This window comes from Neolamprologus multifasciatus, chromosome 6 (assembly GCF_963576455.1).
Source record: "Neolamprologus multifasciatus chromosome 6, fNeoMul1.2, whole genome shotgun sequence".
Taxonomy (NCBI): domain Eukaryota; kingdom Metazoa; phylum Chordata; class Actinopteri; order Cichliformes; family Cichlidae; genus Neolamprologus; species Neolamprologus multifasciatus.
The window spans coordinates 23,318,255-23,332,852 of NC_140444.1; the positions used below are offsets into that span (position 1 = coordinate 23,318,255).

At 45.9% G+C, this 14,598-nt stretch overlaps 1 protein-coding gene across 1 annotated transcript; it reads right to left on the bottom strand.

Moving 5' to 3' along the window:
- Window positions 1–1,527: 1,527 nt before the first annotated feature.
- Window positions 1,528–14,086, bottom strand: LOC146517032 (polyunsaturated fatty acid lipoxygenase ALOX15B-like). Its single transcript, XM_085162398.1, has 14 exons — window positions 13,870–14,086; window positions 13,461–13,665; window positions 13,199–13,280; window positions 12,827–12,949; window positions 12,453–12,556; window positions 12,042–12,208; window positions 11,784–11,927; window positions 10,974–11,177; window positions 10,741–10,827; window positions 9,801–9,970; window positions 3,147–3,268; window positions 2,923–3,023; window positions 2,382–2,552; window positions 1,528–2,227 (listed from the first exon to the last, which is right to left on the bottom strand). Exons 1-14 carry the CDS (start codon window positions 14,020–14,022, stop codon window positions 2,048–2,050), a joined length of 2,013 nt encoding a protein of 670 aa, XP_085018524.1. The 5' UTR covers window positions 14,023–14,086; the 3' UTR covers window positions 1,528–2,047.
- Between the last annotated feature and the right edge of the window lie 512 nt (window positions 14,087–14,598).

Consider the following 14,598-nt stretch of genomic DNA (forward strand, 5'->3'; position numbering starts at 1 on the left):
AATGGTAATTACGACACAATGCATTTCAGGTCATTTCATTTATGTCAACAAGAAAAAGGCTGTAACATTTTAGGAGTTATATAATAATCAGTTGAAAACACAAAGTTTACACACACACACACACACACACACACACCACACACACACATATTATATATATATATATATATATATATATATATATATATATATATATATATATATATATATATATATACATTCAAAGCATTTGACATTTGATTTGACCAGTCTGATGAGTCTTTCTGCTGTAAGTAAACATGAAAGCATGGACCCATCCTGCTTTGAATCAACAATTTCAGCTGCTGGTTGTGTAACAGTATGGGATATATTTATGGAGAGAAATAAGCCTCAAAGTCATTGCAAATGCATATGATATGATCCACAAGCATAAACCAAGATTTATAATTTTGTACAGTGATTTGTTTGTGACTTTTGAGGAATCACAAATGTGTGCTCCAATCCACACACAAATATGAAGCAATTTGGCCACATGTAAAACTATTCTACAAATGTGTATGAATGCCAAGCCTCATGTCTGGAGAAAACCAATGACCCTAAACACTCAGCCAAGATGACAAAGGAGTGGCTTCAAAACCACTCTGTTAATGTCCTTGATTGGCCCAGACAGAGGCCAGACTTGAACCTGATTGGACATCTCTGGGAGATCTGAAAATGAATGTGCACTGACACTCACAGCTTGGGCGGTTCTGCAAAGAGGAATGGGAGAAACTGCCCACAAATAGGTGGGCAAGCTTGGAGCATCATACTCAAAAAGAGTTGAGTCACTAAAGCAGTGTTTCCCAACCACCGTGTCTTGGCACATAGGTTTCACCTGATTGGTACTCTAAGCGACCAGCCTGAGTAATGGGCAGAACAATTACGTTCTCTTCCACTAGAGGGCATTACAACTTCTTGCTCCAATTAAATGTGTTGCCAACTGCCAGTAAAACAGAAGAAGAAAATACATAGTGATGCCACAATGAAGCACGTAATAGCAATAGATTAATATTTGAAAACAGAAAGTAGTGAATCTGACCTGGGACCTGGAGAAAATTCTGATCCATATTAAGGCCCTAGCATGAATAGTGGTCAGAAGAAAGCAAAAATGTTATATTAGGGATAAACTGAGCCAATTCCACTATATCTGGTGCATAGGGGAAATTGTCAATATGCTTTTTGTGACAATTTTGTTTAGTGGTGTGCCGCGTGTTTTCTCTAATGTGAAATATGTGCCGTGGCTCCAAAAGGTTGGGAAACACTGCACTAAAGCATAGAATTATTATTTTTTTGCATAAATGGGTGTAAATGGGTGAATGAGACGTGTTGCTTAAAGTGCTTTGAGGGTTCAGGCAGAGCAGAAAAGCACTATATAAAAACTAGTCCATCTACCATTTAGATGGACTGTATAGTATAAATTACAGCTGAGTTATAGCAATTAGAATGAACAATATACAACAAAACTAGAATTTAAAAATGGTTCTACAAAGAAATGTAGAAAGCGCACGTTAGCTAAAATACAGCAGCAGCTTCAGATAGAGTTTACGATGTTAGTATTATACCAGACACCAAATAGCTGTTCCAAAAAATAAATCAACAAAAAAACCCTTTATTGTGTTAAGGCATAAAAGCATAAAACAGTGCTTATTTTTGGTGATTAAAACAAAGGTCAAGGACTAATTCAATAATAGAATTACAATGCTTGTTGATTTGGGAGTAAAGCAATACATTTTTAACAAATAAAACAAATCTGTGTGGGAGAAACACAACAAAACATTAAAATAATGAAAATATAAGCAATGAAATTTGGTAAAGTTTTAGTAAGACTCTGGCTCAGAGCAGACACTCTCATAGAGTGATGAAAATGTTACCCAGACATATTTCAACAGATAAGTAAAAATCGCAAATCAGCATAAAATGATCAGAAGCAGTAAGTTCATTGGGCCATTTCATCAGTAAAACTCAGAACTTACATTTCTTTCCCTGCTTTCGCTAGAAAAGCTAAATTTGTCTTCTTATCTTCTAATATTCAAATGGCCACACTGTTTTCTACCACTGCTGGATCCATGTAGGTGTATGGCACGTTTAAGTTCTTGTTTCTGGCTTTGATGACTCCACTCAAAATTTCAAGCTCCGTCTGAAAATCCTTTAATATCTTGCGAGGAATCTCCTCAGTGAAGTGGTCCTCTGGGTACTGGCCAAGAGGGACCTAATGAGAACAGTGATACATTTAGTTTTTCTTCAACAACATTCAAAATCTTGTCAAAATAAGTCAATATTCTTGCATGCATATGTAATTTTTTTCACAAAAATTTACTGTAAACATAATTTCTGACATTCTTAATGAAATCTTTGCTCCTTACAAAGTCACTGGACTGCTTGCTGAGGAGCCACACGGTGGCCATGCCCTGAACTGTTACGTTGACATCAGGGAAGGTCGCTAACATCGTGGCCTCGCTTGTCGTCCCCTTTGTGGTCGGTGGTGGGAGTTGCAGGGAGATGGGAGTGTTGGGCATCCAGCCAGCATAGTCAAACTGTATTTAATGAATAAGTAAAGGATAACTGATTTTCTAAGATTAAAAAGCATAATTTTTAATTCTGTCTTTGTTTTTTAATATTGTTGTTACCTTCCTGCTGTTGTATGGTATTATTCATACAATTATTTACACTTTGCCTTTGCATAAGTTCATTTGATTTTGGGAGAAATGTTTCATCAGCTACAACTTGTCAGTAACATGACTGACTATAAAAAGAGCGTCTTAGGGAGGCATGTGGTGTTTTTTATGTTCTATTGTAAATAAAATTAGGGTTTTTGAGATTTGCAGATCATTACATTGATCGTGTTTTTATTGACATTGTAAACTGTGCCATTTTTTTCATTATTGGGATAATATAAGGATTCACCTGTCCACAGTTCACAGCTGCATGCTGGGCTGAGCAGGTGTAGATCACCATGGTGACAAACTTGATCAACTCAGTCACACTGGTAAATGTCTGAGGAATTCCTGAAATAACAGCATCACTTAAATTCATTTAGATTTAGGTCAGGTTAGGTTTAGGTTGCAATATATAGTATGGAGAAATCACCACTATCATCATAATAATTGAAGATAGTTATTGAAACCCACCTGTTTCTGCTTGAGAAAGGAACCCGTGTTCAAAAATGTCCAAAATCCACTTCTGAAGTTCAGAGTCCTCCTGGACCTCACGGTCACTCTTGTAGTAGTAGCCGAGCATTGCCTGCACAAACCTTTGAGAAATGGGAATACACTGTGTAAAACATGTTTTTATTATTTGTACACAAACTGCTCCAGGATTATTTAAATAATAAAAATTGTATTTGCCCTAGTTCTTTTGTTTCAAAAACTACATAAAAATAAATGGCACAAAGTACCTTGTCCTGATTAAAAATAGGGAGGTTACAGGTTCACGATCAACACACCAAGTATTTATAATTTAACTTAGTGAAGGTAGGCTTCTGTTAGTAGCAGACACATCTCTCAGTTTAGAGGCGATACTAACACATTTTAGTTTCAACAGAAATCTAAATGTTGTTTAATAAGATCATTGTTGGCCAATGAAGGTTAAAAAACAGACTAACCGAAGAAACTGATGCAAGGAAAATGTTGGCAAAGACTAGAAGAAGAGGTGTTATGCAAGCGACACTCAGATGTGACGTCCACAAAAGAAAGCTTTTGCAATAAAACAAAGAAATCTAGTTAAGAAAGTGTGGCGTGGGTGTGGTCTCTGGCCAGCTGCAGAGGAGGGGTGACACAGTGAGCTCCCGGGGCGGCGCAGGGGCGGGGTCGACAGGTATGCTGGGTTCCGACACTGATTGTGTGTCTTTTTATGTTGACAGTGACAGTCGGAGGAGAGCGGACGTGACAGTTGCAGAGAGCGGGAGTGGCTGTGAATAAACCCACATCTCTAAATAAAAAACCTTGCTGTCAAAACAATCGCCCCAGCGTATGTTTATCGGGTCGAACGCTACACTGGTGCTGAAACCCGGGAGCGATGTCCGGTCCCCAGCCGGCTCCCCCTGCTCCCCCAGCGGCGGCGCCGCCCGCCCAGCCGCCCGCCCAACCGCTGCAGGTCTTGGGCCAGATGATGTTGGACATGGCGGCGATGGCGGCTCGTCAGGCGGCCGCGCAGGACCAGCAGTTGGCGTTGCTTCGCCTGCAGTCGGAGCATCAGACCGCGGCTCTGGGGCAGCTGCTGGGGGATGCGGCCGCGCCGGCGCCCGCCCCTCCTCTGTCGGTGACGTTGCACCGGATGAGGGATGGGGAGGACCCGCTGGTCTTCATCGAGGCTTTCCAGGCCACGGCGGTGGCCTGTCGCTGGCCGGAGGTGGAATGGGCCGCCCGGCTGCTGCCGCTTCTGTCAGGCAAGGCCCAGACGGCGGCGCTGAGCCTGCCCCCCGGCTCGCGGGGGGTGTTTGAGGATGTGTGCCGGGCGGTGCTGGATCGTTTGGGTCTCTCCCCGGAGGATTACCGCCGTCAATTCCGGGCCAGCAGGATGACGGGAGGGGAGCGGCCCTTTGCGTGGGCTCGACAGCTGGAGGATGCGGCGGCGAGGTGGCTGCGACCGGGCCCCTCGGCTGGGGAGGCCCGGATGCTGAACATGGTCGTCCTCGAGCAGTTCGTGGGGGGCCTGCCCGAGGCGACGGCTCGTTGGGTCCGCTGCCACCGCCCGGCGGATTTGACGGCGGCGGTTACGCTGGCAGAGGACCATCTGGCGGCCAACCCGGCACCCAGCCGTGAGGAGCCGCAGCGGAGCGCCCGTATTCCGCTGCCCAGGCCACCGGCGGCGGCGTCACAGCGGAGGGACGGCGGCCCTGTGGGAACGGAGCAGGCAGCGGGGTGGAGCCCCAGAAACCCGTTACGGCCGCTGCTTCCCGCCGGAACCCCGGCGGCCGCCGAGGTTGCCCCGGAGCCACGGGGAGCCGCACAGACGCCGGGGCCGGACTGCTGGAAGTGTGGGCAGCCGGGGCACCTGCGCCGAGAATGTCCGCTCATGGAGGTGGGGCAGGTGTTCCGTGTTGCCGGCGCTCCAGCGCCCGCCCCCGGTCCAGGAGGGACGTACCGCGTGCCGGTAAGGTGTCAAGGGGGTATTCGCCATGCTTTGATGGACACGGGCTGCACGCAGACCCTGGTCCACCAAAGTTTGGTTCGCCCCGGAGCATTGTTGGTGGCTAACTGGGTGGAGGTTAAATGTGTGCACGGGGATATTCACAAGTACCCGGTAGTGTCACTGCTGCTGAAATTCAGGGGCAAAACGCATAGAGTGAAGGCGGCGGTTAGCCCGCGCCTGTCGCATCCCCTTATTTTGGGTACGAATTGGCCGGGGTTCCACAGCTTACTGGGGCAGTACGTGGGGATGCGATCGCGGTCTGTTAATTTATGTAGCGTTTGCGCGGCGCTCAGCGGTGACGCGTGGTCGACCGACACCGACTCTGTGGGGGAGGAGGTGGCGGGGACTTCCACGGAAGCCCCGCTGCCTCCCGTTGTGCACCCCACGGAAGATTTTCCACTAGAGCAGTCTCGGGACGACACCCTACGCTCAGCCTATGACCAAGTGATAGATATTGATGGTCGCTTGGTGCGCCCTGACGCTGCGCGAACTTACCCTCATTTCCAATTGCGGAACGATCGGCTTTATCGAGTGAGCCGCGACACTCACACTGAGGAGATTTGCACACAGTTGCTGGTGCCGCAAAGCCACCGGGAAACGGTTTTCCAGGCGGCTCATTCGAACCCCATGGCAGGGCATTTGGGTGGTGAGAAAACTCTGGAGCGCATAATGGCCCGATTCTATTGGCCGGGCATTTGGGCCGACGTGCGCCGCTGGTGTGCGTCGTGCCCAGAATGCCAGCTGGTTAACCAGCCGGCCGTGCCAAAGGCGCCGCTGCGCCCATTACCACTGATGGAGATTCCGTTCGAGCGTATTGGTATGGATCTCATCGGGCCATTTCACCGGAGTGCACGCGGCTATCGCTTTGTGCTGGTCCTAGTGGACTACGCAACACGATACCTGGAAGCAGTGCCGCTGCGCACGATTTCAGCGAAGAGCGTGGCGCAGGCACTGTTTCAGGTCATCTCCCGAGTCGGTATTCCGAATGAAATACTGACTGACCAGGGCACGTCGTTCATGTCGCGCACATTGCGGGAACTGTACGAATTACTGGGTATTAAATCTATTCGGACCAGCGTCTACCACCCTCAGACCGACGGGCTGGTGGAGAGGCTGAATAAGACCTTGAAATCCATGATTCGTAAGTTCATTCGCGAGGATGAACGCAATTGGGATCACTGGTTAGACCCTCTGTTGTTTGCAGTGCGGGAGGTGCCCCCAGTGTTGCCAACTCCTCAGTAAGGAAAATCGCTATTGGCTGTCCTAAAAGTCGCTAGAAGTCGCTAAATGACGTCATCGCCTAATTTGCATAATTGGTCATGCTAATATAATTGTAACCTACGTTGTTGGAGAGAGAAATAACATCGTGGAAGAGACATAAAGTGAGTAAAAAACGTCCTAAATGCATTTAGAGTTTATTTAGAACTACGAATTAAATTTATTTTAGCAATAATTGTTTTTTGTAATGTCACAATTCCAACCCTGCTCCTTTATCCGGGCCTGGACCGGCAAAAGTGTCCCGAAATAGGCACTCTGGTGGAGTTACTTTGTGTGTGTGTGTGTGTTTATAAGTAGTTTTAATCCTGATCCACAAAACAGCATAACAGTAAAAGAAGAACTGACTGCGTTACAGTCAGTGCGGGAGCAGCGGCTTCATGCGCGATTCATTTGCAGTTCGGACACACAGGTGTGAACATCTCCTGCCCTGATAGCAGCTGGGGGAGGACTATCCTCCACCTGTGAGCGCTTTGGCACGGGCGAGGTGCTCACGGCAGCACCCGCTGCTTGTTGAGAGTAAAAGCGATACGTGCTTCACGTCAAAAAGACGTCATAAATATGTCTCCAATAACACCAGAAAAAGTCGCCAGATTTGTCGCTAGTCGCTTTTTAGAAAAAAAGTCGCTAAGGGGGTCTGAAAACTCGCTAAATATAGCGACAAAGTCGCTAAGTTGGCAACACTGGGTGCCCCAGGCCTCCACGGGATTTTCTCCCTTTGAGCTGTTGTACGGCAGAAAGCCGCGGGGGGTGCTCGACCTAATTAAGGAAAACTGGGAGGAAGGTCCGAGCCCTGCGAAAAGTGACATTCAGTAAGTGCTGGACCTGCGAGCAAAGCTGCACACACTGGGGAGACTCTCACGGGAGAATTTGCTCCAGGCCCAGCAGCGGCAGCAACGCCTGTACAACAGAGGGGCGAAACTTAGGCAATTTTCACCGGGAGATAAAGTGCTTGTGTTACTTCCTTCTTCCAGCTCTAAACTACTCGCCAAGTGGCAAGGGCCCTTCGTGGTCACACGGCGAGTGGGGGACGTTGATTATGAGGTGGTACGGTCGGACAGGGGCGGAGCCACGCAAATGTACCACCTCAACCTCCTCAAAGCCTGGAGGGAGGCGGAGACCGCTTCTCTGGTGAGCCTGGTAAGAGAGAGAGATGAGTTGGGGCCGGAGGCGCCAAAATCTAACATCCCCACCTCCCTCCGTTGTAGTGACCACCTCACACAGGCCCAGAGAGCGGATGTTGCCGCATTGCAACAGCGCTTTGCCGACGTGTTCTCCCCCTTGCCTGGCCGTACTTCTCTCATAGAGCACCATTTTGAGACGCAGCCTGGCGTGACGGTGCGTTCACGGCCCTACAGGCTGCCGGAACATAAGAGGCAAATTGTTTTCCGGGAATTGACGGAAATGCTGAGGTTGGGAGTAATAGAAGAATCACACAGTGCCTGGTGTAGCCCCATCGTTCTTGTGGTGAAGAAGGATGGGTCTATACGGTTCTGTGTCGATTATCGCAGAGTGAATGAGGTGTCACGTTTTGATGCTTATCCCATGCCCCGGGTCGACGAGCTCCTGGACCGGTTGGGCACCGCTCGTTTTTTCACGACACTGGATTTAACCAAGGGCTACTGGCAGATTCCCTTGTCTGCAGAGTCCAAGGAAAAGACGGCCTTCTCCACTCCGTACGGATTGTACCAATTCGTGGCGCTTCCGTTCGGCTTGTTCGGGGCCCCTGCCACTTTTCAGCGCCTTATGGACCGGGTGCTGCGGCCCCACGCTGCCTATGCTGCCGCCTATCTAGACGACGTCATCATTTACAGTGACACATGGGCGGAGCATGTGCGGCGTGTGGCCGAGGTGCTGGAGTCCCTGAGGCAGGCGGGGCTCACGGCCAACCCGAAGAAGTGTGCGGTTGGACGGAGGGAGGTACAGTATTTGGGGTACCACTTGGGGGGCGGGCAGGTGCGACCTCAAGTGGATAAGACGGCGGCAATTGCATCCTGCCCGCGTCCCAAGATGAAAAAAGAGGTGAGACGGTTTCTGGGGCTGGCCGGCTATTACCGGCGGTTCGTACCAGGGTTCGCGGACTTGACCAGCCCCCTAACTGATCTCACCCGCAAGGGTGCCCCGGATCTGGTCCAGTGGACGGAGCGGTGCCAGGCGGCGTTTGTGCAGGTGAAGCGGGCTCTCTGTGGAGAGCCGCTGCTGTTCACACCTAATTTCTCCCTCCCTTTTTGTCTGCAGACTGACGCCTCGAGCAGAGGGCTGGGGGCCGTTTTGTCCCAGCAGGTAGGGGGAGTTGACCGGCCGGTCGTCTACATCAGCCGCAAGCTGACGGACCGCGAGTCGCGATATAGCACCGTGGAGAAGGAGTGCCTGGCGATCCGGTGGGCGGTCGACTCCCTTCGCTACTACCTCCTGGGCCGCCCGTTCACCCTCTGCTCAGACCATGCCCCGCTGCAGTGGCTCCACCGCATGAAGGATGCCAACGCCCGGATCACTCGGTGGTATCTGGCTCTGCAGCCCTTTAAATTCAAGGTGATCCATAGGCCGGGTGCGCAGATGGTCGTGGCCGATTTCCTCTCCCGCTCGCGGGGGGGGGGGGAGTAGGTTCGGCCGGATGGGCCCCGGCCTCAGTTGGGCGGTGGGGATGTGTGGCGTGGGTGTGGTCTCTGGCCAGCTGCAGAGGAGGGGTGACACAGTGAGCTCCCGGGGCGGCGCAGGGGCGGGGTCGACAGGTGTGCTGGGTTCCGACACTGATTGTGTGTCTTTTATGTTGACAGTGACAGTCGGAGGAGAGCGGACGTGACAGTTGCAGAGAGCGGGAGTGGCTGTGAATAAACCCACATCTCTAAATAAAAAACCTTGCTGTCAAAACAATCGCCCCAGCGTATGTTTATCGGGTCGAACGCTACAGAAAGGTACATAGAAAAGGTGTAACATATCTCTGTCTTTTTCTGTCCACATCGGAGATTTGAAATAATATTAATGACAATGATAACAAATAGGTTAGCCAGCACAAAGACATCTCTTAATTCAATTCCTTCACCAATGAAGACCATAAATACAAAAAACAAAAAGCAAACAGACAATGAGACAAATGCTTTATACCATGTGGTTTACACGCTGTGCAAAGAAATTGTCATTGTTGTCTTTTGCAAAGGAAAGTTTGTTATTACTGTGTGCTCAAATATATGACTTTACAGGAGGCTTTTATTTATTGATTTTCATATTTTAACCAGCCAATACTGTGGAGAAAGACCAGTTCAGTTTTTTATGCTGATTTAAGATAGGATGACCTATTATTTACAAACTCTGAATTGTTGCAGCTTGATGGCATCATTTGGAGAAAATCAAAATCAAAAGAAAAGAAATTGTGGTACCTGTGGATGATATCCCAAATCTTTAGTCCATCATCCCTGTAGTAGAAGTTTGGCACAGCCTCCACACCACGTTCAGCAATGTCATCAGGTATGCAGAGGGAGCTGTAGGTTAATGAGGACACTGACCTCTGCAGGATGGTAAACATGCCCTCTCCACCTGATGATGCAAACTAGAGAATGGGTAGCTCACAGTTAGAGACAAATGTTGTACATGACACTGAAAAAAAAATCAATTGTTAAGGTAAAGGTCTAGTGAGTGTGTATGGTGTTATTTTTGTGCCTCTACTCTGAGCACACGTTACAAAAAGAGAAAAACATTCAAGTGTTGTTGCATTTTGAGAAGAAAAATATTTTGATTGCAGAAAACAAAAATTTTGAGTGAACAAAATTTATTGCTGCGTGCAAGAAATGTATTTCAGTGTTTGCTATTATCCATTTACACACACACACACAATAACAGCCACTCTCGCTCGGTTGTTGGCATTTGCTCTTGCTCAGATCTCTGCTCTGTGTGCTGACGGACATCTGTAGACCTGCTCTCAGTGCAGAGACGTTGAGAGCACGCTCTGTACACCGTTATAAATGTGCCACAAAACCAACCAATCACAGACTTGGATGCAAAAATTCTGATTGGCTGTTTTGGTCTTCAATCAGCTCGCTAGCTACAGCATTCCGGAAACACTGTCCAAAGTGTAGCTAAATCCAATAGAGTGGTTTGGTTTAAACTAGATTAAAACAAACAATGGACTTAAAAAAAAAAAAGAAAAAATTATATTTTAAAATAAAATAACATACTTATCACACATACTGCATGCAGCAGTTAATTTTGTTTGGGCAAATGAAACTTTTCTTCGCTCAAAGTAATTTTCTCCTTAAAATGCAACATTTGCACTTGCGGAAACATTTTCTATGCCATAAGTGTGCTGGTCTTACTGCATACCTGAGTGAAATTGCCAGTGTCAGAAATTAGAAGACGCCGAGCTAAGAAGTTGATCTGCAGAGTGTAGCGCGTGTGAGGATTGAGGAGCTGCGGGAAAGAGGGAACTCTGTTAGTGACATGATTGGGGCAACACTTCATTTTATTGTCCACAACCAGCCGTTATGGACAAATGCTTTCCACACCACTGAAATAATGGCATAAATCAAACTGAAGTTTCAGCAAACGTCAGTTACCTTGTACAGAGGATGCACCATGGGCACGTTGCGCAGCAGTGACACTGCAAAAACCTCAGCCAGCAAGTGCGTGCGCAGAAGGTGAACATTGAGCTGATGCTCATTGAAATCTGCACTTCTTACAAAAATCTTGGCGATCAACCAGTCGTACTCAGAATCAGTAGGAAGAAAGATTGGATTGTCATCTGATGGAGTCTGCTTCAGCTACAGAAGGACAGGGCAGAGCAGTCATTTGATACAGATGATCAAGTATACTTCTATAATCAATTACTGATCAAGACTGATTAAATTTCAGTTACTGTTCTATGTTTGACAAGTTTATCTTTAAAGTTTGATACTCTGCTGATCCCTTATGGGGAATTTCCACTGAATCCCTTCTAACAGAGCATTTCTTCTGAACAGCTTTACATGATGCTTTTAATTAGTTTTTACTGATGCTATCTCTCTCTGCTCAGTAAATATGTTGCATATGTTGCATCTGTGTGAGTGTATTGTACAGAATGAACTGTGAAGGCTGTTTGTGATTTTGGTGCCATAAAAGAAACTGACTTGATTTATGTACGTGTCAGACTCTGCATTCAGCAACCTGGATACTGCTATGGGATGAACTTTCACAAGGCTAAGGCTCAGCAAAAACACTTCACAGCTGGTGTTCAGATATGGTACTAGCTATGGTTGCAAATAGAATATCCTTTTATTTTGATTTTACAATGACGTTGTACATGAACAATTGCTTTACACATTAACAGGTGTGCTATCTCTACTGATAAGCTGATAAATACACAAACTTAACCTTACTGTCTGAATTACCTGAATGGCAATCGGCATTAGCTTATCATGAGGATCTTTGTGGAGCAGGACGAGAGGAGCCATCAAGTACTGCTTCTTCCCATTGATGGTGTTTGCTTTCACCCCATCCAGAAGCTTGTAGTCACACAGGAATATGTTCCCTTTCTGTTTGAAAGTTCAGGATATTGCAACAGTGTGGATATAACATTTAGTCAGTGGCTGTGCAAGTACAATTATTTGACAAAAAATCAATTTATTATAAAGAATTCAGATGGTCACCTTCATTTCATCTCTTAGGCTGCAACGGCCATGGGGAAAGACCATGTCATCAGTGACAGGGAAGTTACTGGGCAGGGCTGTACAAAGCTGAATCAACATGGGGTTGACACCATTTAGAAACTGGTAGCCAAAGAAAGCATCTTCTTTCCAGTGTTCCTGAACATATTCTGTGAAAAAGAAACATTTAACTTATTAGTTTTGAAACTGTGAGCCACTAAATTCTGCTAAATTTCTGAATTAATGCCAGAAGTTTAGGGTCTGAGAGTCTTCATTACGTGAACTGTAAAAGAAAAGTCAGATTTCTCTGGTAAGAATATATATGGTTTACAGAACAGGCTGCCCAATATTCAGCTTATTATTGCATAGAGTGCATACTGTATAAGGACTACATTATGCTATGATTTTAATTACCTGATATGTCAGTCTTTTTGCAGCAAAACACTCGATTGATGCTGTCAATATTATCCCACTTCTCCTTACAGTTATCCAGTCCCTTCAGCTTCAGCTCAGTCAGTCTGAAACAGAAGAGCATATTTATTTAACTTCATTGTGATACTTAATATACTTTTGATAAGTAAAGAGAAAAATATGGTAAATGGTAAATGGCCTGTACTTGTTTAGCACTTTACTAGTCCCTAAGGACCCCAAAGCGCTTTACACTATACACAATCATCCACCCATTCACACACTGGTGATGGCAAGCTACTGTGTAGCCACAGCCGCCCTGGGGTGCACTGACAGAGGCGTAAAGAGTAAAGAGAAAAATATGTATAACAGAACTTCACCCTGTGGAAGCAGTGTAGAGAAACTCTTTAGTTTTGGTGAAGGAGAACTGAACCTCATACGGGAGTGAAAATGGGCTTTCTGCCTTCATGGAGTGAGGTATTTTCTCTGCATATGCATCCCAGCTGATGAAACAAAGAAACAGCGATGAGGAGGAAGTTAATTACAGTATGACATGATATACTTTTTATCTGCAACATATGCAATAGTTTAATTTCTTTTAATTAATCCCAGCAGACAAAGAATATGCTGCAATGCTTAATTTTAAGGTTAAATATCATTAGTATTAGGATATTCAGCTATAACTGGACAGCATTTGTATTCCAGTTTCAGGGGCTGTAAAGCTAAAATGTGTATAAGCTCTGAATTCTCACCGATAGTCTTCCTTTCGCTGATGAATCTCCTGCTGCCGACTGTACCTGCCAAGATGATGGTTGTCTTCAAAGACTCTCAGCGCTATAAAAAAAAAAAAGAAAGAAAGAAAGAAAGAAAGAAAGAAAGAAAGAAAGAAAGAAAAATGGTTTCTTGTGAATGTGGTATATTGGAAAACTGCTTTAGTCTCATTACAAGATTTTTGTTGTCCTCACTGGTTTGTAACTACAGAACAAGATTTAAGATGAGCACAGTTTCCCAAACCTTTTCCATCTCTGAAGCGGTGCACCTTGCTATCAGCAATCCAGCGGTAGATGGGAAAGCTGTAGATGTCTCCTTCAGGGGATTTCACTTCCACCTTGGCACAAAACCAAGCGTCCTCCGGGAACAGTGGGAGAGACTGTTTGTCTAACTCTATCAGCACAAGACTTCCAAGGGAAGTGGGGCAGGACACCTTAAAATTTGATACCTAAAGAAATGACATAGCAATTTGTGCTGAGCTTCAACACTCCAGCATACAATTCCTCTTATAATTTACTGTGCTCCATGAAGTGAACCGTTTGCTTTGACCATCTTCATGGTGATTATTTCCCCCCAAAATTATTTCATTTGTCTATCATCTCATACAGGAAACAGAAACATTTAATCATGAAGATGCATATTTCAGACTTACAGCTCCTATAACGAAGGATGAAGCCCCTTTCAAGCCCATGAGCCACGTGCGATCACTCTCCCCATCTGTGCCCACCAGCTTAATGTAGACATTGTTAAGAGTAGTGGAATTAAGGCGATCGCCAGTGAATACGGTCACTTTATACTGCACCATTTTTCCTCTTGAATGTGGTCAGATCTTAGTGGAGAAGTTCCTTGGAATAACTACTCTGTCAGAAGTTGCCCACACAATCGTCTCTTTTTATTAACACATTTTAGTGGGAGTGTCCAAGCAATTGCATCAGGTAGGTGTTGTGTTGAAATGTTGGACATGTGTGATCAACTGCTGTAACCTGAGAAACCACAGGAATTTGAGCTGATGATGAAATAACGAGGCTTTATTTTATTCAAGAGAAATCGCAGCCACTGTGAAATGTAGAAGTATGCAACTATTTGCTAAATACACATACCAAAAAAGTTCCTTGTAATTTTTTTCAAGTAGCCTTCAGGGATAATCAAAATATAACAGAGCCCCCATTGTGTTTTACAGATGGCTGTAACACTCACTGCTGTACCTCTCCTGACCTTTCTAAATACATTGATGATTTTTTTAAATTGAATTTTCAATTTGGATTCATCTCTACATGTGACCTGTTTTCACTGATGTTCTTTCCCATTCTTGTGTAATTTGGCCTACCTCAGCCTTTTCTCCCTGTTTTGCTTCCTTAAGAATGACTTGACAGTCACACTT